Source organism: Camelina sativa, chromosome 14, assembly GCF_030686135.1.
Source record: "Camelina sativa cultivar CO46 ecotype springtype chromosome 14, ASM3068613v1".
In the NCBI taxonomy this organism is placed as follows: Eukaryota; Viridiplantae; Streptophyta; class Magnoliopsida; order Brassicales; family Brassicaceae; genus Camelina; species Camelina sativa.
Genome location: NC_141893.1, coordinates 16749892 through 16775303, shown reverse-complemented (window position 1 = coordinate 16775303; position 25412 = coordinate 16749892). Strand labels below are relative to the sequence as shown.

Sequence of the window (25412 nt, the reverse complement as noted above, 5' to 3'; positions counted from 1 at the left end):
CTTTCCAAATTTGAAACCGCTTCTCAATAATTCGATCAAGCAGCTCTTGTTTCAATATCAGAATCATCAACATTATTAAGAAAAGAAAACTCTAAATTTTGACCAGAAACATCAACCACCAACTTATCTTCCAAACTTATAATGCTACTAACTATAGAATAACTTTTGGAACCTCCATCAGTGTCTCCATCCTCGATTAAATTAGCGGGCATTATATACTTCAATTTCATTTTATTGCATCTGATAGCTTCCATCAAAAAACCCGCACGAATCAAAGACTCACGCAATAGATCGGCAAAATTATATCAAAAAAAAATTAGAGATCAAAGTTTTTGATATAAACATGTAATGTTATGTAGATATAATGTTATTTTCTTAATTAGCTGTCTTATTATTTTTTCAAAAACAATAATTCTTTTGAAATAACTTATGTTATTCTTTTTAAAATTGTTATTCACTATTTATTTATTAATAATAATATACATGCTTAGTGAATTACTTGTTTGTTTATACATGTCAAAATCTTATTGAGAAAACACGTATAATATAAGTAGCGTACAATGGAAAATAGATTAGTTTTGTTAATTTTCCTTTTTGATTAAGAATTTTTTTTAGATATAAACATGTAAAATTTATTTAGATTTAATGTTATTTTCTTAATTAGCTGTTTTAAAAAATAATAATTTTTTGACACGTGTCAACATCTCATCAATGTATTTGACACATGTCATGATCATATTAATGGATAATTTGAAAACCCAACTTTATATATTAAGATTTTTAATATAATAAAAATATTAGTTCAGACTTCAGTTCAAGTTTTTTTTCTTAAGACTGCCAATCGGTTCTTCATGAACTTTGTTTTCTTCGCATGTGCCTTCACAAATCTTGTTGCAGTACTCAGTGTCCAAAATTGGCTAACCATAGAGAAATAATTTTTTTTTTTGTGCAAACAAAGACATAAAATTTAATGTGTTAGGTTATATAGTATAAAGGTTATATAGTATAATTATACAACCAAATATGGATGACACATAGTATATTTATTTTACCATGTAGTGGTTGAGAATCTTTGTAACAGTAAAACTTTGATATGAATGTCACATAGTATATTTATTTTAGTTGTTTTTTAATATAATAAGATTATAATTATATTATGTTTTGTTTTACTAAGTTTGAAAACTGTGATTTCTGATCGTTAAAATTGACATGTGTCACGATTTGATGAATTTCTAACTTTGATATTTAATCATTAAAATTGATACGTGGCATGATATAGCGAGTTTTTAACTTTGATCTCTGATCGTTAAAATTAACACGTGTCACGATCTGGTGAGTTACTAACTTTGAAAACTAAGGTTTATATAATAAAATATTAACACCTTACCTATTAAAACAAACTAATTTTAACTGATAGTTTTTTTAAACAAAATAACTTTAATTTGTATATACACCAAACAAAACAAATACATACTAACCTACCATATATCTCTATATTGTTATACAAAATAAATACTATTCAATAACAAAATTTAATTAAAAAATAAACAAATTTATTTGGAGCCTTAAGAAGTAAAGAATAAGGTCACTAGAGTAAACAACTTTGTTTTAACTGATATGTTTTTTTTATCTTATTGATTTTGTACCATATAATCGGAGCCAACAGTTTAGCAAATTTACCAACAGGTTTGTTTACATAAATAAGCATAATAGATAATAATCGTGTCACACCACCCTTGATGAAAGTTCTCTCTACTTGATAAAAAAAAAATATAGATGTAACATCATGTGTAAATAAACGGCAAAAAAGTAACTATGGAACTAAGTTCATCGTTTGACACAAAAAAAAAAAGAACTAAGTTCATCAAGTAAGGTACCCTACCTTATCTCTCTTTTGTTTTGGTTTAACTTTTAATTCTATTCAGAGGTTCTCAAATTGATGTATTTCCAAGAATCCGAAGTTTAATCTAGAAAAAACAATTGAATTTTGTTACTTTTGGTTCGAGTTTATTCAGACCGAATTGGCAGTACCCCTTCATCATCTAGCCGGAACCGGAGAAATATGAAGACAAATCGGAGAATCAAGAAAGTATGTAACCGGATCAAATCGATGAATATTTCAAAAACGTATTGACAAGAACATGTTATAATGAATAAATAGAATAAAATTAAATTAAAGACAAGAAAAAAAAACCAAGAAAAATCAGAACAAAGTTTCTGATCTTGAAGCCAAGCTAGCGCACCAAGAACAAATCAAATCAAGAACGGACTATTGTCTCGAAGCAGTGAAGACCGTCGAACTCCACAGCGTACCTAGGAGTCTTCTTGATCACCGAACCCATGTTTTTGCTACTTGCGTTGTCCTCCTTTTGCGTTTGCGTTTGTGGTGCGGCGGCGGTGGCCGTAGTAGTAGTAGCATTAAACGAAGAAGCCATGAGGTTCTTACCCATGAGCTCTGCGAAAAGAGCGTCGAAGGCACTGAACATCGAATTCATGATCAGAACTATAATAATAAGAGAAGAGACTTTTTTTGAAATTTGTAGAGATAGTTTAGAATAGATCTTGGCCTTGGTGGTGAGTTTGTTTTAACTTTTAAGTTTACAATTTACAATGACGAGAAGAAAGAGTTCTGTTTATATAATATATATACAAACGAGACCGTGTTGAACAGAAAAGGAAAGCGTGAGGAATTTGACTTTGTGTGTGACTTTTTCTAATTTTCCAAGTTGCTACGTTAGGTATAACGCTTTCGATTTCACGCGATTTCACGCGCTAATAAAAAAAAAATATATATCCACACTACTACGATTTGGAAAAGAACCATCACGAAATCCAACTAAAAATTAATTTATGATCTACAAATACAGGATATTACATTATAAAATAAAATATTTATATAAAAAAAAGAATTATATTCATAATTAACGTTGTTTACCGCATCATCTCTTATATCAAACAATTAATTGTTAATATTTTATATTTTTTATAAATTTATCTTTTTATTTATATCATAAAAATAAAAAATAACATTTTTCACAAGAAAAATTTGAAACTAATATTTCTTTCCGTCTAAATTCTATATACTAGTTTACGGTTCAGAACTCTTTTTTAAGAAGAGTTAGTAAAGAACCATCAAACTTACATAGAAAAAAATAAAATTTGTAATCTTTCACCTATTTTTACAAGATGATTAACAGAGATATTATTATTACGAGGAATATATTTAATAATCAACGAAAAAATAAGTTTTTATAATACATAAAATTCTTCAGTTTTATTACAAATGCAGATCATGTTTCTGGATTTGAAGTCATAACAAGAAAATCTGAATAATCTGTTATAATGAAAATACTTGTCAAAGAAAGCGCTAATAAGTATTTTATCGCCAATAAAAAGTCTTCAGTTCAGTTTAAAACTGACATTTTTAACAAGTTTTGTTTTTAAAATAGTATTTTTAGCCAATTTTTCTTTTTTTGAGTTTTTATATTTTTTGTTTTCGTGCAAATCATGACAAGTTGCAAAAACTTGTGAGATAGAACATGTGACATCCGACAAAAAAACAAAGAACATGTGAAATGATTTGTATAAGTAGTTTGCACTTTTTTTTTTGTTTTCTCGAATGTAACGGTGACATAGAAATGCTACAAATTTACTTTACCGAAAGATGAGAAGGTTCTATAGTCTTCTAGGAGAGAATCAAATATCAAATTCAACAAAGTTATGCACAATTCGTTTCTTTACGTGTAAGTTGTGTACCTATCATCTAGTTTGAAACTTAAAGAAGTAGAGATGATTTTTTTTTTTTTCTTTTGCATTTGATGTAAGAAAATTTGGAGCGTGGATATCACGCGCTATATATGGTGAAGCTGCGAGCAGCCTGATCTTGGGGGTCCCGTCCAAGTTGGGGTTTAATTGAATCGTAGATAGACAATGGAATTGGATGGTCGGATTGAATCATATTTTGTTGTGTTCTTCTTGCCTTCTCGTAATTCGGGTGACACGTCTCGTTTTCCTTTTGCCTTTTGGTAATAGGTTTTGACCGAAGATTCAGACCTGCTAGTTGGAGATTCGAGTCCAACAGATTCAAACTGAGATCTGTAATAGATTTTAAACATGTCTTTACCAGTTGATTCTATAACCATATCCAAAACTTTCTAAAACTTCTGTTTTATAAACCTAAAAATATATTGGGTAAGTTTCTTATCTAATCATCTATCTTCGAGTTGGATGTTTGATTTTTTTTTAATCTTATACTCTTCTTTCAATTTCTCAATTTCTAATTGATTGTTTTGTTACAATTTTGTATTTTTTCTATTCGGTTACCCGAATTAACCAAGAAGAAAATAAATTTCGGTTCAATTCGGAATAGATTTCAAAGCAGAAAACCAAACCGATTAGCAACTAGACCTAATTTAGTTCGATTTGGCGTGATTTTTAATTTAGATAACCGAGAAACTTAAAAACCAAAAAAAAACCGAACTGATTAAATCGTAGTAACCGAATAGCTGGGGACCAAACAAATAGTTCTCTCTAGTTGTAAGTTGTTCATCAAATCAACCAGTAAGGTACCCTACTTTACCATGTCTAAATTTTTGTTTTGTTTTGGTTTTAATTAATTATACTTGTGTGGTAATAAGTTCGGCCCATTGGGCCATTAATGAAAGAACCATCCGATTTAACAATTCGGTGGCTTTCCGCTTAAACCCTATTCTAGGCATTCATTTCTGAGAGACTCTTTTGACCCGACTGAGAACTTTCTTCAATGGCGAAAACCCTAGCTCGCTCCACCGCGTCGCGCATCGCCAAACGCTTCTTCTCCACCTCCGGAGCCACCGCTCCTTCTCCTTCTTACCTCCTCTCCCGTCGTTCCACCGCAGCGATCTCCCATGCCGTCGGATTCGTCTCTTCCTTGAATCGTTTCACAACGGTTCGAACTCGCATGGACAGGTCCGGTGGATCGTACTCTCCGCTCAAATCCGGCTCCAATTTCAGCGACAGACCTCCCACTGAGATGGCGCCGTTGTTTCCTGGATGCGATTATGAGCATTGGCTGATTGTAATGGACAAACCTGGAGGCGAAAACGCCACGAAGCAGCAAATGATTGATTGCTATGTCCAAACCCTAGCTAAAATTCTCGGAAGGTTTAGGGTTTCGTTTCTAATTTTCGTCGAATCTTTGAAATTTCATGGAAGAAAACGTTTTAAGGAGTTAACTTTTTTGTTGTTGGTGATCAGTGAGGAAGAAGCTAAGAAGAAGATATACAATGTGTCGTGTGAAAGGTATTTTGGATTTGGCTGTGAGATCGATGAGGAGACATCGAACAAACTCGAAGGTAGTGTAATCTGAAAACACACCATTTTCATCTCTGGATCTTGTGTTTTGTGTTTAGGAGGACACGAGCGATGTAATGAATGGTTCTTGGTTCTTGTGTATGTGTGTGTTTCAGGACTTCCTGGTGTTCTCTTCATTCTACCTGACTCTTATGTTGATCAAGAAAACAAAGATTACGGAGGTGAGTTAAATGGAATGTTAACTCTGTTGTTACTTTGTTTGTGTTTGCTTTTAATACAAAGCCATGTTTCGAGTTCCAAGTTCTCTGTTTTGTTCTCTCCTGTGTCATAATCCATCAAGACTAAGCTTAGAACTAGGAGATATTTCAAAATTCTACTCTTTAGTTTAAGCATTAAAAACCTGATTTTGTTAATGTGTTTAACACTGCGGAAGAAGGATTCGAATTCCTGCACTCAACTAAGACATCAGAATCTTGTTTTGTACCACCTTTGTGTGTGTTCATGAGCTGTTCTTATAGGGTAGCCAAAACAATTTCCTGGTTCCAGCCTTAAGCTTCAGTCTGTTTGTTTGATAGAGTAGCTGTTTGTGAAGCTTGAGGGTTGAATCTTTAAACTAGGCTCTCGCTTTAGATGTTAACATATAAAAAGCCACCTTTGTGTGTGTTCCATTCCATGAGCTGTTCTAATAGGGTAGCCAAAACATTTTGATGTCCAGCCGTAAATGTCATCTTCGGTAACGAGCTTAAGTCTATTTGTTTGATAGAAGAAGCTGTTTGTGAAGCTTGAGGGTTAAATCTTGAAACTAGAGTCTATGTTTGATTATATTCTATGTTGTTGACAGAGGTTAACTTGTACTAAGCTCGCGTTGTAATTCAAACTCTTCATGTACGTATTGCAGCTGAGCTGTTTGAAAATGGAGAAATAGTCCAACGTCCTCCAGAGAGACAGAGAAAGATCACAGAGCTAACAACCCAGAGAAGCTCTGATAAACCAAAGTACCACGACAGGACCAGATACGCCCGAAGGAGAGAGAACATGCGTTGAAGTCAGAATCAAGAGAACATGCGCGTTGAATCTGATATCAGACTGTAGAACTTGTTGTCAAATGTTGGTGTGTGCAAGCAAACAGAGCTTGTTTCTGTTTTCTAGCTTTCATCATCTTTGTAGCTTTCGAGTTTATTAGAATTTGGATTGGAACTTTCATTGGCATATACATTATATATAGTTTGCCTCGTGAACGATGTCTATGTTTCATGAAAATAATTAGTTAAGTAATCTTACCCATTATTATGTGTAAATGATCTGGTTTAATTTTGAAACTGAATTAAAGAAAACGTCAACCAAACCTCCTTCGTAATTAGGGAACACCGGTTCTTTTCAATTATATTACTAAACCGGACTGAGAAGTTCAAACCGTCATTTTAACCGGTTTAGCGGTTCTATCCTAAAAACTCTCTTCCACTCAACAAACAAACTGTTTTAGGGTTGGGCCGTACGCCGTTTACAGAGTTACTCACGAAACAGAGAGGTACGGATTTCGATTTCATCCATGCCGATAACGAAAAGGTAAATCCCGTAACTGTTTCTTGGTGCCAGCAAATACCTCCTTAAGAGATTTTGATACTCGTGTTTGTTTTAATCTGTATTTGAATGATGCTCTTGTTTCAGTTATGCACAAGTTATGATCTATATGGTTTTCAGGATATACGAATCAGCAGGATCTGTAAATGATGAGAAACTCAAATATTCTCTTGCGTTATCTTTTAAATTGTCTTGGGAAGATTTTGTTTATGAGAGTATTATAAGTCACTGCATTTTGGTAAGCAGCTTGGAGTTTGCTTCCTAGACGAAGGTCATGTTCGTTTGGTGAATCAGATGCAATATCTGGATGTAAATGCTTATTGTTGTTCGTTTAGTAACAATTAGGAACTCATCTAGATACAATATCTGGATACATTTTAAAAACTCATCCAAAAAAAATTGAATTTCTGGATGAGATTTTTTAGAGAGTTTAAAAACTCATCCATAATTTGTAAAAGTCAAAATACCCCTATTTTAATTAAATAATTACAAAATATTTTTTTTTCAATTCTAATATATATACAACTCTAAAATTCCAATTCTTCACCTACCAACCTGCAAAATCTCATTTTTCTCTAAAACCGCAAAATCTCGTTTTCCCGCCAAAACAGCAAAATTACTTTTTCCCGCAAAAACGCAAAATTTCGCTTTTCTCGTCAAACCACAAAATCTTGTTTTCCTACCAGAAAACATGAAAACTCGTTTTCCCGCCAAAACTGCAAATTATGTTTTCCGTCAAAACCGCAAAGTTACGTTTCCCGTCAAAACCGCAAAATTAAGTTTTTCCGCCAAAACCGCAAAATTACGTTTTCCGTCAAAACAGCAAAGTTACGTTTCCCGCCAAACTTGCGGAATCTCGTTTTCCCGCCAAAACCGCAAAATCTCGTTTTCCCGCCAAATCCACAAAATCTCGTTTTCCCGCCAAAACCGCAAAATCTCGTTTTCTCGCCAAAACCGCAAAATCTCGTTTTCTCGCCAAAACCGCAAAATCTCGTTTTCCCGCCAAAACTGCAAAATTTCGTTTTCCCACCAAACTCGCAAAAACTTTTTTTCCCGCCAAAACCGCAAAATTATGTTTTCCCGCCAAAATCGCAAAATCTCGTTTTTCCGCCAAAATCACAAAATCTATTTTTCCGCCAAAACCGCAAAATTACGTTTTTCCGCAAAAAAATGTAAAATTTTATTTTCTCGCCAAACTCGCAAAATCTTGTTTTCCCGCCAAAATTGCTACCAAAAACACAAAATCTCATTTTTAAATATTTATTTAATATATAAATAAGCAAAAAAACATAAGTAAATTTAAACCACTAAAACATATTCAAGATAAAATAAAAGGCTTTTTGGTATTTTACATATATTGTTCGAGATACAGATATCAGATTACAAAACAAACATAATTGAATCGATATACAATTTATGGATACATGAACCAATAACACAAACGAACATCATCTAGATGTTGCATCCAGATACTGCGTCTTGATACTGTATCCAGATATTTTGTCTAGTTCACCAAACGAACAGCCTTGAAGTGACTTATAATAATCTCATGAATGGATTTTGCTACTCTTTAAAAAAGAGCAGTGAAGTGGATTCTTGGCTTTTTAGTATACACTAACATCTTTTGCCTTTAATGTGGAATGCTTTTGTGTTACCTTATGGTGGTACACTGTATTTTCTTGGGTAAGGGATTAGGGAGGAAGTGAGCCCCTTTCCTCAAGTGAAGGGGCTATAACAAACTAAATAAATCCCACGCATCTTCCACCTTACCAGCCTTGTGACCTCGCAAGGCTAGTAAAATGGAAGATGCTTGGGATTTATTTCGTAGTCACTCCTTTCTACATAATGTTGCCTAATGTTACAACATATACCAGGTCTCCGTAGGAACAGATTCTTTAGAACAATGATTCGCTATCGGTTTCTATGTCAACAACTTTATTTCTTTCTAAAGAAGTTGTAACTTTTTTTCATACATGTTATAAGTGAGTCGTCTTTACTCCGACTTCATGTGGAACAACGTTTTGAAATACCAAGTGATCAACCAAAGTCTGGGGTATCTGACCTTATCTTGAAACTTACTCCAAACATATACGGTGGTTGTAGAAGAAAGTCAAAACATTGTTTGAGACCTTATCTTGTTGTTGTTGAGTTTTGAAATTTCATACATTCTCGTATGTATTTGATGATACTGTTGGAAAAAAGAACTTTATTATAAGTCAAACAAACCCAAAGCTTATACATCTCTCTAAACCTCTCTTGTTCAAGCTCCTTTCTTACTCTACAGTTATTTCTTCTCTTTTGACTAGGCCTAGAAAGACCACTTCTCTATAGTCTATACCTGCTATATTTTTCCTGCTTTTGCTCTCTGTAACTATTAAAAGATTTTTGGAAAATGTTGAGACTTCGTTGACTTGTTATAATTCTCCACTTCTTGTAAACAAGGTTGGTTTCCATATTGTGATAACTCTCATTTGCTGATAGGTATTTCACGGTTCTGCTTAATATTAATGACTTCAGCTACTTTTTGTCAGCCCTTTTTTCAAAACTTTTAACAAAATTTTGGTAATAGTTATGTTTCTTCTGAATCTCGAGGCAGATAGATTTTGAGATGAAACAGGGTATTGGTCCATACCCTTATGGAAGAAGCAGCAGACATGCATGCAATCACAAACTTCCATTTATTAAGATTCTTCTCTCAACTCTCTCTACCATGCATGTGTATTATACCCTTGTATAAAAAAACGTCTCCATCTAACTAGAACAGAGAAGAAGCCCTCCACATCTTTTGGCCAGTGCTAGAGAATGGAACACATCTACCAATTCCAACACTGGCTCTTCTTCATAGTTCTTGGAATGTTTCTGTCTCTTTCTCTGTGTAAGTTCTTTCTTATCTATAATATCCATCTCTCTCTCTTTTCTTCTTCTTATCATACACCGATTCTTTTTTCGAGTTTTGTTAATGTTGCAGCTGTGAAGGCCACTGAATTGGAAGGTTCCAGTGATGAAAGAGGCATTGCTCTCAGTACAAGAACCTTCATTTCCATTTCCAAAAACCGCACCGCCCTTTCTAGAAAGCTTCTGCTCTCTCCTGGTACTACATAGACACACTGTTTGGCTTCTCATATCCATTAAGTTTTGTCTCTGTTTTTGTGTTTTAGAAAGCCCTTAAGACACATGTTGGCTTAACATATCAACTGAAAGATCAATATTACTGTTTTTATGTATAAAGAACCTAAAACGACACATCTTCATATACATTTTCAGACATTGGCGACGGGACCAACAGGATCGGACAAGATTGCTCAAAAGACGATATTGTTCTCTTTCAAGGCACAACAAACCCACTTCCAAGTGGAGTTCCTGCATACACAGTTGAGATCTTCAACGCCTGTGTCTCGGATTGCAATATCGCGGAGATCCACGTCAGTTGTGGCTGGTTCAGCTCAGTTAGACTGGTTAACCCTAGAGTTTTCAGGCGACTCTGCTATGATGATTGTCTGGTTAACGACGGTCAACCTCTTGGTCCTGGACAGACACTCTCCTTTCAGTATGCTAACAGCTTCTCTTACCCTCTCTCTGTTTCTTCAGTCTCTTGCTTCTAATTCTAGATAAATACCAAGTTTGGTAGTTTCCACTAGTTTGTATGCAAGCAAGACTCAGCTAATGATATATTTTTTTCGAACTGTGTTTCAATTTCATTAAACCAAGAATCTTGGGGATTGAATATTTGAATTTGTGTGTTTATAACTCTTTGTAAGCCAACTTGTGTCCGGTTTTGTTTACAACCAGACAGAGATACATGAAGAGAGAGAAGGATCAGGTTCTAATTATAATTTATTAACATTTCTATGATATTGAAAATAAGGAAAACATTAGAGTAATAATTTAAATTTATTATTCACGATTGGGAAACTAAATTATGAATTTATTTCGTATGGGACATCAAAAATCTCATCAAGACTAACACAGTCTAGATCCGGACCAAAGCCTCCAGGTTGAGTCATAGACGAAAATGTGAAGTTAAGTGGTTGTGCATAATCAACTCTTGTAGATTGTAGTAAGGAAGCATCATGCTGCATATGTTGGGGCGAGCCATTGAACCAGGAAGAGGGGAAAGTATTGCTACTAGGTATGATGACCGGTTCAAAACCATTGTACTGTAGCACTGATTGCGTAGGAGCTTGAACCAGCATGTGAGATTCATACTTATCATCATCAAATGGTTGTTGGAATTGGTCTCCAATAATATTAGATCCTGATGATTCTTCGAGTAAGCAGCTTTGAAGATAACGCATATACAATGAGACATCAGGATCCTCTTGAGCCGCCGACATTGAACTTGGAGGAACCGATGAGGTCCGGTTTATCGGCTCTGGTATAATCTTCTGATGGTTTTGAGGTAAACGCTCACATGATTCTAAACTCGTTAGTTTCTGAACAAGGCTCTTGAAGTCGTTCTTGTCTATGATGTACACTTGTGTCTGAGGTTGTGGTTGCGGTGGCTGATGAACGGCGTTAGATCTAGCGTGTAGTAAGTCGAAGTTACTCTTCCGCATGTTGTTCACTCTCGAGTAATCATTTCGTGGTCGCTGCTGATACATAGCTTTTTTTTTAGCAAAGAAGAAACTGTCACTAAAAATTTTACACACATTTACATTATATATATACAATATTTCCTTGTCATATACATCATGATTGATTTTAAATTCCTGATTTTTTGCACTTTTAGTTCTTGATTTATTTCAATAATAAAACGCATTCAAATTTAATACCTGTATCTCTCTACCTGTTTTCTATTTTTATTTCAGTTTAAGTGAAAGGTATTTAACTATTTATATATTTTTATAAAAAAATTTCTATTTTTCTGTCATTTTTACATGTTCTCTCCTTTATATATATATATATATATATATTTTATTTCTTTTTATAATTTTATTTTTGCATGAGTTTGTTTCCATTGATATCATGTAAAATATTTGTAGATTCATCAAACCCCTTAAACTCTTATTTTCTAGGATTTTATGCATTAAATACCTTTTTTTTTGCATATGATATCATTTTTAATACAAGAATTTGTTTCCATTTGACACTCAAAATATTAACCATCGAAAATCTTATCTTTTTTTGAATATTTTTATATAAATGAGTATTAATAGTAATAATACTAATATCGGAAGTATCTTAAGGTGATATGAATTATAACGTTTCGACAAAGTAGTTAACGGTGCTAATGAAAAAAGTGTGGGCATGCTATATTTTTGGTTTAGGTGTTTCAAGGAGAAAACTATGCGTTATCTATCAATCACTACACAAGTCTAGATGACGATTTATGTGTACGACGCCCGAGAAAGTAGAAGAGGCAAGAAGATCAGAAGATGAAATAGGGACCCCGTGGATCAATATAGCAAGAAAGGATGAATATAACCCGTGGTTGATGTTAGGTTCTCGTGCATAGCAAGAAATGATGTAAGCTACGTAGTGGTACAATGTCATAGTGAAGCAGAAGAGGATTGGTGTATAATAAGGAAGCAAACGAGTTGATTGGAGTTCCATTTTCTAGTCATTTCAACCCCTTTCATAGTACAAAGACACTAGTAACCTAAAGAGTAGAGTGAAGAAGAGTTATCTATATCTTGGACTAGAGTTTGGGAAAAGCCCATACGGTGATGATGGGAAAACAAGACCAGAAGATGCAGGATGCTGACGATTAGAGCCCGGACCAAGAATTCCAGGTTGACCCATGGATGAGAATGTTGAGCCTCTTGTAGGAGTGGGTAATATCCCACGACCGTTGAATCTTGGACTTGGAGTGTGAAGACTATTATTATATATCTGCTGTGGCGGACTGTTGAACCTAGGAGGAGTAGGCAAAATGGGCTTGTCGCGTGCAGCACCACTGAACCGTGGCGAATGATGATTATGTGATTGTGGTGGTTGGTGCGGTTGAGCTTGACTTTTCCACTGTGAGTGCGGTTGATACTCATGAGATGACTGCATTTGGTTTCCAATAGGTCCTGAATCTCCTAGTGAGCTTTGAAGACAGTGCATATACACCGAGACAGGGGACTCAACTGTTTTGGACAACAATTGTTCTCCATGATGCATATAAGGCTGCATTGGTGGTCTCACAAGTAACTCATGAGTTGGTTGAGCCGCAACACGAGGTGGATCATGGGTTAGAGCCGGTGGCCTAATTTTCCGGAATGGAGTATTCTGCTGAGGATGAGCTAAATTGTCACGCGATGGAGTTAGCTGTTGAACAACAACGCTTCTAAAGTCATTCTCACCAACTATGTTGTAAACTTGTGGTCGCGGTTGAGGCCTTGCCGAAGCGATACCAATACCATATGAGAAATCGGGTTGGTGTAAAGGAATCTTCTTTATGTTCTTTCCAATCTTATTCACACCTAACTGATCATTATTCCAAGACCTATCCATCTCACAAATTCTGATCTAAAACCACAATGTCTGAAAGACTGAAACTCAAGCTGAGGAACAAAGTACGCAACACAAACAGGATCCGAAGATCATCCTAAATCAGCTAAAGACTCACTCTTTCACACCTTTGAACCTTAAAACTAGTGAATCTAGGCATCTAGCCGTCACCCTTTACCCAAATATGCATCTAAAACCGAATCAGCAAGTGTTCACAACTCTTAAACATCTATAATCGAACGCGCTAACAATCAAATTCACGCCTTTTTCACCTGAGGAAAAATCGAATCACAAAGATCTGATTTTTAGGTCAAATCGCTCAGTTAAACTCAGTGTAGAGAGAAAGAGAAAGAGACGAATTGAAGAAAAAAGCTCTTAATTTTTTTTTTTTTTTTTTTATCAAATGGAGGTTTTAGTGAAATGGTTCATTAAAAAAGAAAAGGAAATGGGGTGAGAGAGGCTCGAACTCTCGACCTCAGGATCACTCAGTAGCTATGAGACCTACGCGCTAGCCAACTGCGCCACCACCCCATTTTGTTAGTTGAGTTCACTCATAATCTATTCATACAAAAATGATCTTCCAAGATCTTCTTCGTCAAGATGCCTCTTTTTTTCATCAATTTTTAGACAGAAAACTCATAAACAACCACTCTCTCTCTCTCTCTCTCGTTCATATGCTCCAAAGCAGAGGAACCGAATCGCTACTTTAGTATCTTTTGTTCACCTGAGAGGCACACATAACAGTTGAAAGGTATGACCTTTATTGATTTTGGTTTTCGTTTTCATGATTCTTCTCTTATTGTAAATCAATCACTGAGATTTGTAGTTTATGGGGTTTAGCCCTCTTTAACCTAATCATCGATAGGGTATCAAACTTCTCTGTTTCCTCAACTTGAAAGCAAAGAAAAGACAAAAAAACACAGTCTTTACTGTATAGATTTGCTAATTTTGGTTGATTGCTATTCTAACGAATCTAGTGAAAAAAGTTTACATTTTTGTGTGTGTTTTGTTTTGTGCCTTAAGCTTGTGGAATTAATCTCCTAGGGTTTTATAGAGTTAAAAGATTCGTCCTTTAAATGCATTACCTTTTTAAGATTGCTTATAGTAATCAGTTTTTTTTTGGTGAAGGTTTTGAGTAAAAATGGGAATTGTAGGAGAGATGAGTAATGGTTTGAGCATTGATGAGAAAGAAGGGTTGATAGACAAAGATGAAGTCATGATTCGTCGGATGAAGAACAGAGAAAGACAACGTAGGTACAGAGCGAGGAAGAGGATGAGGGAAGAAGCGGGTATAGATGGGAGTCTCTCGTTTGAGACAATGGGACAACTGGAAGAAGAAGAAGAAGAAGAGGAGGAGGAGCTAGAGTTTAATGGACCTAGTGGTGGTTGTTATGTTGACAACTTTGTGCGGCGTGTTTACTGCGATAGAGATTGGAAAAAAGAAGCTAGAAGAGCTCATTTGATTGTGAACAAGGCTCAAGATGGTTCTTGTGAGTTGGTTAAACGGAAGATAAGGAGGCATCAAAGAGATTGGAAAGCTGATGCTAGAAAGAAGAAATCTTGATTTCTTGAGGAATCGTCAGGTTGCTAGAGGGATCTTGCAAGGGTGATTGAGGAATAGAGAAATGCCACAAACAAAGCAGATTTGAGATTACAAATTTTTTTTCAATATTTCTATTTTTGTAGAAATTGGAAATGATCTAGCAAAAGTAGAGTGATTTGCTCTTTCTTGTCTGTGAGTGTTTTGTATTCGAAAGATCCATGTAGTATACGAAGGTTTTATCATGTGTGTTGTGTTTTATTGATTAGCCATGACGAAACATTATCACACTGAGATTAAAGAAAACTGTATATAAAAAGTGAGAAACTAAACATTACAAGTACATGTCATAAACTGTTCTCACAGTATTTATAGAGGTTTTAATGTATTTTTTTTTTATCACAGATAATTGTTTATTTTTAGTTAATTACTAAAAAGCAAAAGTAATTAAGTAAAATGATGATACTTAAGAATAGTAATGACCAAAAAAACAGAAATGATCATGTATATTTTTGACATCTAATTGTTTATTTTTTACTTATACTCTTGTGTTTTGCTTAACTTGTAATCGATAGTTTCTAAAAACTTCTAAACCTATATTTTCATTACTATATTTCCATCTTCTACAAAACATCTTACCACCAGATGTCGTTAATCAGATCAAGAATAAAAGTTTAACATTCTGGCGAATACTTTGGTGATTGTCTCCACTCTCCACAATATTCACTTGCACATGAAAAACATCCGCTGCACACACAAGTTAGAGATTTCTTTAAAGCATCTTTACGTAAATAGAGACGTGTTTACGTAAATACTCTCAAGTCTCAATATTTACAACATCAAATCCTATCAAGTTAACAAGGATTGGCATAGACTAGGCTATTATTATGATTTTTATCAGTTACCGACGTTACCGTATTGGGTCGTCTCTGAAGTTGTTTCATTGAAGAACTTTAACATCACAAACTGTAAAAAGCTCTCTATACCTTTTAGAAGCTATAGGCAATTTGAGTAAATTGGAATACCGTTGATGGTGAAGATAATGTACATCTAAATACCTTTGATAACACTGAGTCACTGACACATATTACCTGCTCATGTCATATACACGTTACCTGAAGATACAACAATAATCATAGCCCTAAAGATAAGATATTTACAATTTTTAGATATTTACAATTTAGATATTTCATGGCAGCTACGAATTTGTTTAAAGAATTTATATCTGTAATTTTTGGTATTAATGCTAAGTATTTATACAATTTCAAACTTTTAACATAAATTACAAAATTATACTAGTAACACAAAAGACTGGAAATTTATTAAAGGATAACGATCACAACAATAGAGCAAGCACAGATGCAACTAGGCTTGTATTAACAAGCGTCAATTCATCTATAACTTGATAACATGTAAATGTAGAACCCACATTTTAAACAGATTAGTTAAAACTTGGCATCTTACTAAGTAATAGATAGATAGATTCATGTCTTATATATTCAGTTGAATGAAAATGTTGTCTTATTTTTCCACGAACCAAATAAAAGATCTTAGATCTCTAAAGAAACTTAGAACCTCTAAACATCATATGATTAGATGTGTACAACATATATAGACACAGTACAGTACATATAATTCAGAGAGAGATTTTAGAGATCAAACGTTGGAATTTCAGAAGACCAACCATGTGAAGCTTGATACAACATCCTTGGCAACAAGTATCTGTAAGGATCACTCTCTCTTTTTACTTTTAAATAGGCAAGACGTTGTTCAACCTCATACTTTACTTGCAAGTAAAGCTCTTGTGCCTTGTCTTTGTCTTTCAACTCTTTCTCCTTACCTGCCATGAAATAAGAAAACCCGCCATCATTGAGGTCAGTGATTTGATGTAGAGACTAGAGAGGATACATTTAGATTATATGCGTATATAGTATATACCTGCTGTTTCTATTGGTTTGCCAAAGTAATAGTAGAACCTCCCTGGATTCTTAGGTACAACTCCTGGGATGCAGATATCTTGGTTTCCCAATTCGCTCTCGTCTCTTTCCCTGACATTCAAAATCAGTGTTCATATAACTTGAAAGATTACGAGAACAATCTATATAAAAATAGTGTGTAATATGATACACCTTATGTTGCCAGTGTCCTTTGTAGCCTTTTCAACTAAATCCTTCAAGATAGGGATTTCCCTTTGATCATTGGAATCCAGGACAAGCTGAGTATCATTCAAAGTTATAGAGTTATCGTCATTTTGAATACAGAGACACTGCTTCTGCCTCTTGCTAACGTGTAAACATATAGGAGGCAGAATAGAGAGTAGAGAAAGCTTACTTGGCAGATGTCGTCTACTCCAACAACACCAAAAGGAACGATTTTGGCTTCAAATATAGATGCAACTCTCACAAACTCAGATCGTTGTGGCCAAAACAGCTTGTATTCTTCACCCTGCAAAGTCACTCTATACATTAAAAGCCTCTAAAATAAATCAAAATTTCCAAGAAAGCAGAAACCGTGTGAAAACTATATACATAACCTTTGTATGTAACTTCACGGACACCTCCGAGATACAAAAGCACATGAGCCTTTTCACGCAGTAGTTTGTAGATACTGAAACTAGAGACTGGAACTCCACCCATTATTTTATATTTGTCAAACATCTGCGTGTCGACTAATGAGTCTTGGAGATTCTTGAAAACCATCGGATGTATCAAACCCCGCAGGTGGATATTCCTCTCTTTCATGATTTGAGTTACCATTGTAATCAAATCAAATCCCATTAGCATGTGATAGCCAACGTACAGAACAGGTCCCTCTAAAGGTAATCCTTCGAGGCTCCTTACAAGTGTTCCGTCTTCTAGAGTTGATAAAGTACCATCCACTAACAATCTGCACTACAGAATTTATCATTCCGTATTCAGTATAACTTTTTTACGTAGTAGTCTGATTTTTTTTGCTAAACAGAGAGAAAAACTAAAGATAAGTCTCTCAGAGCAATTAGTGGGGCAGTTTCTCACCGGTCATCGTCTATTTGTTGTTTTAACTCATATGTGGTAGGCATAATGTAATCCGTAATGTGATCATGAGACTTCCCACGACGATAAAAACAAGTACACTTGATGGGTTTAGCCAGATCTACGCCGTCCTCCTAACGTGAGACACGTAAAAGAGATAGTTGAAGTGTAACTAGTATCAATACTTGATCAGAAGAATCATCACCTTGATGGGACTCTAGCTCCACCGTGTGTAAACTTAATTGGCGGACACAAGGCTTTAATTTCTTCTTCTCCACGTACATGTTTCAAACATATCCCCCCATTTGTGTTGAACCCCTAAGGTTGTTATATGGTCAATAATGTCTCTCCCTCACGACGTAACTACTTACTTGCTTACGATTTGTCTCTCTCCTAGGGTTAATGTGTCACGAGAGACATTGTAGACCATATGTACAAAACAAATCAGTGATCATGGACCATTTGTAGTAAGTTACTACTAGTAACTAACACATAATTACTCATATATATATATATATACACGTTTACACATTGGGGAGATACAACAACAACGATACAGACACTCAAGAATAGAGCAAAAGAAACTTGTTGCTCTATTTTTAAGTTCTTTCTTACCAAAAAGGAACTAAAATCTATAAAACTACTGAACCCGCTAAAGCAAATTTAATTATGATTTGATCCCATAACTTTTCTAAACTCTCAAAACACACCCTTTTTAACCGATTTTTGAAATCAAACTAGCTCGGAGCTGTTCTTGCGTATAGATCCTAAATCCCATCTTCACCGTCGCTTGTTGAATCATCAGATCGTTAACCACCGACATGCTCGCGTGGTTCACCTCAAGCTCCAAATCCATCAACGCCGCCATCAACCTCGCCGCGGGATGATTCCTCTTACTCGATTCAACTCTAATCATCGCGTCCCAACCAATTATCTTGACTTCAATCTCCATCCCCACCGGTTTGATCGAAGAACACGTCGACGACGACATATCTCCACAACCAGCGCTAGCTTTTCTTCCGGCGAGCTCTAGTTTCACTTCCTCGAGCTGGTTCTTGATCTGTAGTTTCTCTGACTCTGTTTTCACCACCTTCGATTTGAGCTCGTTGATGTAAGCGATGGCGTCGCCGAGCAGTGAAGCTTTGTCCATCTTAGAAACGTTTGGTACGACCGCTCGTAACGCGTAGAAACGCTGGTTTAGCTTCTCGCGTCTTTGTCTCTCTGCTTCGACGTGGTTGAGTGGCTCTTCTCTACCGTTCGCTGGCTTTCTTCCTCGTTTCTTGGGACGTTTCTCTACCGCTACTTCTTTCACGACGGAGGCTTCGAGATCGGAGTGATCTGATTCTCCGGTGGTTTTGTCTCCGAAGGATAGGACTTTGTCTTCGTTCGGTGACTTTTTTCTTTTGTTTTCGAATTGGGTTTGACCCGAATAAGAACTCGGATCCGGGTTTCCGGAGCCCCGTTTACCGTCGTCGCCGAAGCTTAATATCTCTCCGGATCTTGGTTTCACCAAAGTGGAACTCGACGTCGAGAAGTTAAGTTCTCGGGAGAAATTGTTACTGAATTTCGGATTCTGGGTCTGAGAGTGAACCGGACTCGGAGTCGGATCCGGATTCGGGTTTTCGGTTATTGTACTCGAGCTACCGTTCTCGAACTGTATAGACTTTGAAAAAAGCTGGGAGCTAGAACTTGGAGCTCCGTTACCCGGTTCGTTTGACCCAGGTGCTCCAATCGGGTCATTAATCCACATAGACGGGTCGTTTTCGCCTTGATCCGGGTCAAGATTCCAGTCAAGACCCGATAAATCTCCAGCTCCGCCGTCCAAGTTGAATAGAACCCGAACCTTGTTAATAAGATCCGAACTCTGTCGGATCTGCTCCGTTGACCCGACTTCCACAACTCCGTTCGCCGAAGGAATACACGCAATAGTCTGCATCCCGAATACTCCACCTTGCTTCGCCCGCTCACAACCCGACCCGGATAACTGATCCGACCCGGAAACCCAAACCGCGTTTCCCGTGGAAAACGCTCTGCCCGCCAAACCCGCGCCGCAAGCGAAGCTCTGAGTCATCGAAACCAAGAAAAACCACTCCGTATCCGTCACCTCCTCATCAACGGCGTCATCGGACGGAGCAACACCGCCGGAGATCAACGAATTAAGCTCACGCAACACCTTTTTACGGTACTCCTGATCCGCCGGAGTAGAAAACGGCGGCGAACTCGATCTCTGCCTCGGCTTTGCTTTATCCTCTTCACCTTTGTAATAACCATCTCCCCATCCGAGCACGGAGGCGCCGGAGAAATCGTAAGACGGCTGCCAGAAAATAGCGTAGGTCCAGCCTTCGTTTGTTCCTTCAATCAAAGCTTGTAAACGTTGCTGGAGTGTCTCCTGGTTGAATCCCGCCGGTGCCGGAATATCCATCGCTGTCGCCGGAGCTGACGTCGTCGCGGTCGTGGTTGTTGTCGTCGTCGTGGCCATTGGCCATAAGGTCGAGATATCGGAGGAGCTTATGAAAGCTTCCATCATAGAAGCGTTGTCGTCGGTGGTCCAAAGATTCATCGTTGGTTGTAGCCGGTAATCAGTCATTCCATAAACCGGTGACCGGTAAAAAACACGTTTTTATTGAGAGAGAGAGAGAGAGTGTGTGTTAGAGAGAGAGAGATGAGAAAGTCTTCGTAATGGAGAAAAAAAGGAGTGCGTCTGCGATTATTATATGTGTAACCGATCTTGAGGGTGAATAGGTCATTTTCATGTCGGGGATATTACGTGGAGTGTTGTGATTGGGTCACGTAGATGGTTGTAGTAGAGAGAGAGAAGCTTCGGTGAACTCACCATCCCGATTTAACCCCATCGGCTGTTGGATCGACGCGGTAAGAGTTAAGACCAGAAGTGAGTGAGATCGTACGGTTGCTGTTGGCACGTGTGATGCACGCTCTGTTGATGATTTTAACTGATTGCTTCTTTTATAACCAAAAGAGTGAACTGTGACTGTGAGTGCTCAGTGGAAATGCACTTTACAATAACTTTACAACATTGTTAGTTTGTTTTTAGTTTTAAAATTATTTCTCCATTTAAATTTTTATTGTTTTCTATATGTCAATTTTTAGAATTCTACTCTTACTTAAATTTTAATTAAGGGTTCATATTTTTAACACAAGGTCATATTTTTTGAAAATAAATTGAGATATGAAGAATGTTTTATATATATATATTTTTGAAAAACACTAAATAAAAATCATTCAGGGGTACCAGATCATCAAGTGTATAATTTTGTAATCTCAATGATCAAAATACACACTACTTGTCCTAGTTTAATTATTTTTGAGATTTACATATCTGTATAACGTGATCCGTGGCTAATTTATAAAACAAAAAATTGGGTTGTCTCTATTATTATTTTTCTGTGTATGTATGTTTGTCATATGTCAAAAGGGTGAAATGCAAGGGAGATCGAATCTCAATCTCCCAAAAATGATTCTTGTCTCCTTAACTAATTAATTTGTTGACGAATACAAAACAAAATTACTAATTTATTTCTTTATTTGACCAACGCTATATTATTTAGCACATGCTTTACGAAAGGACGAAACTTTTTATATTATTATTAGTTACATTCACATTTCACGATGAACACATGCTAACCGAGTTATATATATTGTATTGTTTTATTTACAATATTAAAAGTTGAACAATAATTCAAGGATTAGGTGAGTGAATAACATAAATCATTTGGCATCTTTTCATCCATGCATATATAAATCACAATAGTACACCATGTCATCATGGTCCCATTATTCCTAAGTCCTAATCCATCAATGAAAGAAAAAAAAACAAAATTAATATCAAAGAGATTATATTTTTAAAATTCTTTCTTACGACGACATAATTCTTACTAACAAAAACCTTGACTTATTTTATTGGTACATCCGGTTTTTGTGAACTACGAATAGGGAGCAAACAGTTGGTCGCGAGTCGACCGTTAAACATGTTTAGTGTTCACTGTAAAGTCATTTTGAGAGTATGTATTTTTACACGAGGTTTAGGTTAAACGATTTGTGATATCAGAATTCATATGGGCCTTGGGGAACACTACCATGAAACATTAATGCATGCTAACGTATATAAGGAAAAAAGTGCCTTACAATACCTAAGCGAAGCCTCCCTACAATTATTTGCTACGTACTTGGGACATCTAGGTTTCTTTTGTTGATTAAGTTCCTCTACGCACAAAAAATTCACTCCTAATTTTCATATATAAACAAACTTACATAAAGTTTTCGATTCAGCTATTTTTATTAAGGGACTTTTAAATGATTTTAAAACATGTCTAACACAAATATTTCGATCATATAGAGTTGAAAACGTGCGATATGTGTGTTATACTTTTCATTATATTAGTTGTACTTCCTTCATTTCCCGTTAAAAGTTTTAAAAGTAAAATTTTCTTCTTCTTCTTCTTATAGTGTTAAATTGTATATATCCTAGCTTAAAAGGGAGATTAAGTGCAGATGGAGGAATCCCACTAGTCACGCCTCAAACAAATTCAATCTTTTTTTAATTTGTTATGCTTATCTTCAATTAGCTGGCAATCGTATTATTTATTTTAAACCTTAGGTTACACCAAAATCATTTGATATATTTTAATAGTAACTGTTTCGCGTGAGTATTATATTATAGTAAATGAACACTGGACTGGGTTGTCTAACTTTTACATAATTCATAATTTAACATTAACTCAAAAATCAAAATCATAATTTACGTCAACTTGCGTATAGTTGTATCGAGATAATATGAAGTTGATTTTTATTCTATTGGACGGCAGGTGGGACAGTTTATCAATTTATTTTTTAACAATTCACATGGACCACGTGGTATTACTATGCTTCTCTGTCCTCTGTTTTTCTCGATCTTCTTTGTTTCCTTTCAAGATTTGATTCCCTACCATTTCTAACAACAAGAATATACCACCAATATGTCAAATACGTACTTACGTAAACATTTTTCTACCTAGTAAATAAATGTTGATTATATTATCCCATCCGTATTTAAATAGTTACCGTCGATTCGATTACAAAGAGAGGAGTCAGTATTTAGTTACCATGCCTTACGATGTTATTATGTTAGAGCAAAATTAACGGGGGTTCATATATTGAGGATCTTATATATTTTTATATACTGTTTGAATTTTTTTAGAATTAATTGTGTATTGTTTTGTAAATAAGAATCAATGATCTCTTAGTTAAAATTTTCTCCTCCAATGGTAAATTCTAATTTTAGGTTTCTTATTTTTGAAAAAACTGTTTTTTGAAATTTGATAGTAAATATGAAACTCAAACTTGTTAAAGACAGAGATAGTAAATATGAAACTCAAACTTGATATAGTAGTAGAGAATACTAAATAAGAGTCCTGATTTAACTTTTAATGGATATGTTACATAGGTGAAAAGAGAAGATTGTGATGAAGAGAAATAGAAGAAAACTAGAAAAGGCAAAAAGACTCGTGAGATTAGACAAATAGGAATTAAAAGTTGAAAAAAAGACCAATGAGTTGTTTCAGTTGTCTCTATGTTTCATATATTGCAGTAACAACTGTACATAAACCAAAGCTAAGAACTTATCTATTCCTATTTCAAAAAACAAGTATGAAGCTGCTCTGTTTTGTTTTTTATTTTTCCTTTCTACACAAGGCAAGAATCCTCTCTAAAGTCATATACATCTATCTCTCTCTCCCCCTCCATAGTCACGGTAGACTTGAATGAAAGTTGTAGAACATTTAGAAACTTTTTCGATCGTTGTATCCAAATCCTTGGAGTCGTCGAAATTTGTAGACATGAAAACCATTGCAGCCATATTGGCAGACAATGGAGGCTACACAATGCTTGAGAAATTAGGAGCAAGAGTTCAACATGGTATCAGAGCTCAACTTGATCCTAGGAGCCTTTGCCTGTTAAAGCAAGAAACAAGAAAAAGTGAAAGTCAGAACAAAATTTACCAAAGAAAAAACCAGAAAAGAAAACAAGAGAGATGGTGATGAACCTGCAATCATCTCAACTTCTTGCAGTCTTTGCCTGAGTTACAAGTTCTGGTCTGCAAGAATGAAAACTACACTCATGAATAAAGATCTCTGGGATGCTTTCAAAGATGCAGTAACAAGCCGAACCTACATACAACTCAAAACCAAAGAAAAAGGAAAAACTACTGGAAACTGGAAGGCTCTTAAAACCAAAGAGATTGCTGCACTTCAACTCATTCAGCATGTTGTTGCAGACATCATCTTTGATAAAGTCCTCTCTGCAACTTAAGCACATCAAACCTGGAAAATCTTGGAGCAATCCTACCAAGGTAATGAAAAAGTCAAAACTGTTAAACTTCAATCTCTAAGAAGAGAGTTTGAAAATCTGAAAATGAAAGAAGGAGAAAAGATCAAAGCATATTTTGACAGGATCCAAGCTGTAGCAAATCAAATGAGAGCATTAGGAGAAGGCAAAACTAACTTTGATTTAGTTGTCAAAATGCTTGCTTCTATGCCTAAAAGCTATGTTTCCTTCTCCTCTCTAATTGAAGAAGCAAAGTAGAGAAAATGAGTGGAAAATGCAGAAGCCGAGGGAGGGATGCTCAGATTCAGATCAGATAATAAAAATCGCTCATATAGGGTTGTATGTTGTGCTCAGACACGTATACAATGGTAAGATGCTACGGTTACTCACCTTTCTTTCCTGGCATCGGATCATGTGCCATTGTATATTCAGTTATCACGAGAGGGGAAGAAGAATCCTCTAAGACGTCCGTTTAGGTTTGAGGCAATCTGGTTGACTCATCTAGGGTTTAAAGATATGTTGGTTAACTCGTGGGATGGTAGCATTAATATGCAAGCCACACTGAAAGGGTTGCAGAGGACATTGCGTAAGTGGAATAAGGAAGTGTTTGGTGATGTTCAGAAGAAAAAGGAGAAGTTAATAACTGAGTTAAAAGTAGTGCAGACTTTGGAGACCAATCATATAGATGATCTGTTAAGTCGGGAAGCTGAACTTCAGGGAGAGTTTGACTTGGTCTTAGAGCAAGAAAAACTCCTCTGGTTTCAAAAATCCAGGGAGAAGTGGATTGTTTATGGGGACCGTAACACAAGTTACTTTCATGCGTCGACCATCATTAGAAGGAGGCGTAATAGGATTGAGATGCTCAAGAATGATGTTGGGGCTTGGGTCTCTGATGGTGAGGAGTTGGAGGCGCTAGCGTTAGACTATTATAAGAGATTATATTCTCTTGAGGATGTTGACCCAGTGGTGGAGAGCCTCTCGTCAGATGGCTTTATGCGGATATCTCATGAGGATCAGGTAGTCTTGAGTAAGCCTTTCTCGGGACTGGAAGTAGAGAAGGCTATCAGAAGCATGGGCCGTACAAAGCTCCTGGTCTGGATGGCTTTCAACCAGTCTTCTATCAGAAAAATTGGGATGTGGTGGGAGAATCTATCACACGTCTTGTGTTGGAATTTTTTCGAATAGGAGTTTTACCACCTGAGCTCAATGATGCAGTTGTAGTGTTGATACCGAAG

The 25412-nt window shown here is 35.9% G+C and overlaps 7 protein-coding genes, 1 long non-coding RNA gene, 1 other non-coding gene and 1 pseudogene across 10 annotated transcripts; 4 read left to right on the top strand and 6 right to left on the bottom strand.

Annotated features, from left to right (window-relative positions):
* Positions 1-2090: 2090 nt before the first annotated feature.
* On the bottom strand, positions 2091-2622 carry LOC109128775 (uncharacterized). The gene has a single exon (XM_019235725.2). It carries the CDS (start codon positions 2493-2495, stop codon positions 2259-2261), a length of 237 nt encoding a protein of 78 aa, XP_019091270.1. The 5' UTR covers positions 2496-2622; the 3' UTR covers positions 2091-2258.
* A 1189-nt stretch (positions 2623-3811) lies between these two features.
* Positions 3812-6576, top strand: LOC104741884 (multiple organellar RNA editing factor 5, chloroplastic/mitochondrial). Its single transcript, XM_010462811.3, has 4 exons — positions 3812-5142; positions 5236-5333; positions 5448-5513; positions 6191-6576. The coding sequence occupies exons 1-4, from the start codon at positions 4763-4765 to the stop codon at positions 6334-6336; spliced, it is 690 nt and encodes a 229-aa protein (XP_010461113.1). The 5' UTR covers positions 3812-4762; the 3' UTR covers positions 6337-6576.
* Positions 6577-6768: 192 nt separating this feature from the next.
* LOC147928322 (uncharacterized) lies at positions 6769-7378 on the top strand. Its single transcript, XR_015579217.1, has 2 exons — positions 6769-6858; positions 6961-7378. It is a non-coding gene; the product is annotated as an uncharacterized LOC147928322 (long non-coding RNA).
* Positions 7379-9568: 2190 nt separating this feature from the next.
* On the top strand, positions 9569-10555 carry LOC104741883 (TPD1 protein homolog 1-like). Its single transcript, XM_010462810.3, has 3 exons — positions 9569-9748; positions 9842-9964; positions 10138-10555. Exons 1-3 carry the CDS (start codon positions 9676-9678, stop codon positions 10473-10475), a joined length of 534 nt encoding a protein of 177 aa, XP_010461112.1. The 5' UTR covers positions 9569-9675; the 3' UTR covers positions 10476-10555.
* Positions 10556-10790: 235 nt separating this feature from the next.
* On the bottom strand, positions 10791-11586 carry LOC104743741 (VQ motif-containing protein 5-like). Its single transcript, XM_010464789.2, has one exon. It carries the CDS (start codon positions 11472-11474, stop codon positions 10791-10793), a length of 684 nt encoding a protein of 227 aa, XP_010463091.1. The 5' UTR covers positions 11475-11586.
* Positions 11587-12368: 782 nt separating this feature from the next.
* Positions 12369-13741, bottom strand: LOC104741879 (protein HAIKU1-like). Its single transcript, XM_010462804.2, has one exon. The coding sequence runs from the start codon at positions 13309-13311 to the stop codon at positions 12496-12498; it is 816 nt and encodes a 271-aa protein (XP_010461106.1). The 5' UTR covers positions 13312-13741; the 3' UTR covers positions 12369-12495.
* A 13-nt stretch (positions 13742-13754) lies between these two features.
* Positions 13755-13839, bottom strand: TRNAM-CAU (transfer RNA methionine (anticodon CAU)). The gene is given in 2 exon segments: positions 13755-13790; positions 13802-13839. It is a non-coding gene; the product is annotated as a tRNA-Met (tRNA).
* Positions 13840-13857: 18 nt separating this feature from the next.
* Positions 13858-15093, top strand: LOC104741880 (uncharacterized). The gene is made up of 2 exons (XM_010462805.3): positions 13858-14059; positions 14437-15093. The coding sequence occupies exon 2, from the start codon at positions 14450-14452 to the stop codon at positions 14870-14872; it is 423 nt and encodes a 140-aa protein (XP_010461107.1). The 5' UTR covers positions 13858-14059; positions 14437-14449; the 3' UTR covers positions 14873-15093.
* A 1258-nt stretch (positions 15094-16351) lies between these two features.
* On the bottom strand, positions 16352-18143 carry LOC104741881 (phytyl ester synthase 2, chloroplastic pseudogene; annotated as a pseudogene). Its single transcript, XR_015580798.1, has 5 exons — positions 18045-18143; positions 17863-17993; positions 17180-17734; positions 16787-17063; positions 16352-16688 (listed from the first exon to the last, which is right to left on the bottom strand). The product of XR_015580798.1 is annotated as a phytyl ester synthase 2, chloroplastic pseudogene (transcript).
* Positions 18144-18345: 202 nt separating this feature from the next.
* Positions 18346-21011, bottom strand: LOC104741882 (transcription factor MYC2). The gene has a single exon (XM_010462809.3). It carries the CDS (start codon positions 20444-20446, stop codon positions 18575-18577), a length of 1872 nt encoding a protein of 623 aa, XP_010461111.2. The 5' UTR covers positions 20447-21011; the 3' UTR covers positions 18346-18574.
* Positions 21012-25412: the final 4401 nt, after the last annotated feature.

Excerpts from the sequence above, each read along its gene's own strand:
- LOC104741884 (XM_010462811.3), top strand. The coding sequence starts at position 4,763 with ATGGCGAAAACCCTAGCTCGCTCCACCGCGTCGCGCATCGCCAAACGC. Across the intron at positions 5,143-5,235 it reads CTAGCTAAAATTCTCGGAAG|TGAGGAAGAAGCTAAGAAGA; the intron begins GTTTAGGGTTTC and ends GTTGGTGATCAG. Across the intron at positions 5,334-5,447 it reads GACATCGAACAAACTCGAAG|GACTTCCTGGTGTTCTCTTC; the intron begins GTAGTGTAATCT and ends TGTGTGTTTCAG.
- LOC104741883 (XM_010462810.3), top strand. The coding sequence starts at position 9,676 with ATGGAACACATCTACCAATTCCAACACTGGCTCTTCTTCATAGTTCTT. Across the intron at positions 9,749-9,841 it reads GTTTCTGTCTCTTTCTCTGT|CTGTGAAGGCCACTGAATTG; the intron begins GTAAGTTCTTTC and ends TTAATGTTGCAG. Across the intron at positions 9,965-10,137 it reads AAAGCTTCTGCTCTCTCCTG|ACATTGGCGACGGGACCAAC; the intron begins GTACTACATAGA and ends ATACATTTTCAG.
- LOC104743741 (XM_010464789.2), bottom strand. The coding sequence starts at position 11,474 with ATGTATCAGCAGCGACCACGAAATGATTACTCGAGAGTGAACAACATG.
- LOC104741879 (XM_010462804.2), bottom strand. The coding sequence starts at position 13,311 with ATGGATAGGTCTTGGAATAATGATCAGTTAGGTGTGAATAAGATTGGA.
- LOC109128775 (XM_019235725.2), bottom strand. The coding sequence starts at position 2,495 with ATGAATTCGATGTTCAGTGCCTTCGACGCTCTTTTCGCAGAGCTCATG.
- LOC104741882 (XM_010462809.3), bottom strand. The coding sequence starts at position 20,446 with ATGACTGATTACCGGCTACAACCAACGATGAATCTTTGGACCACCGAC.
- LOC104741880 (XM_010462805.3), top strand. The coding sequence starts at position 14,450 with ATGGGAATTGTAGGAGAGATGAGTAATGGTTTGAGCATTGATGAGAAA.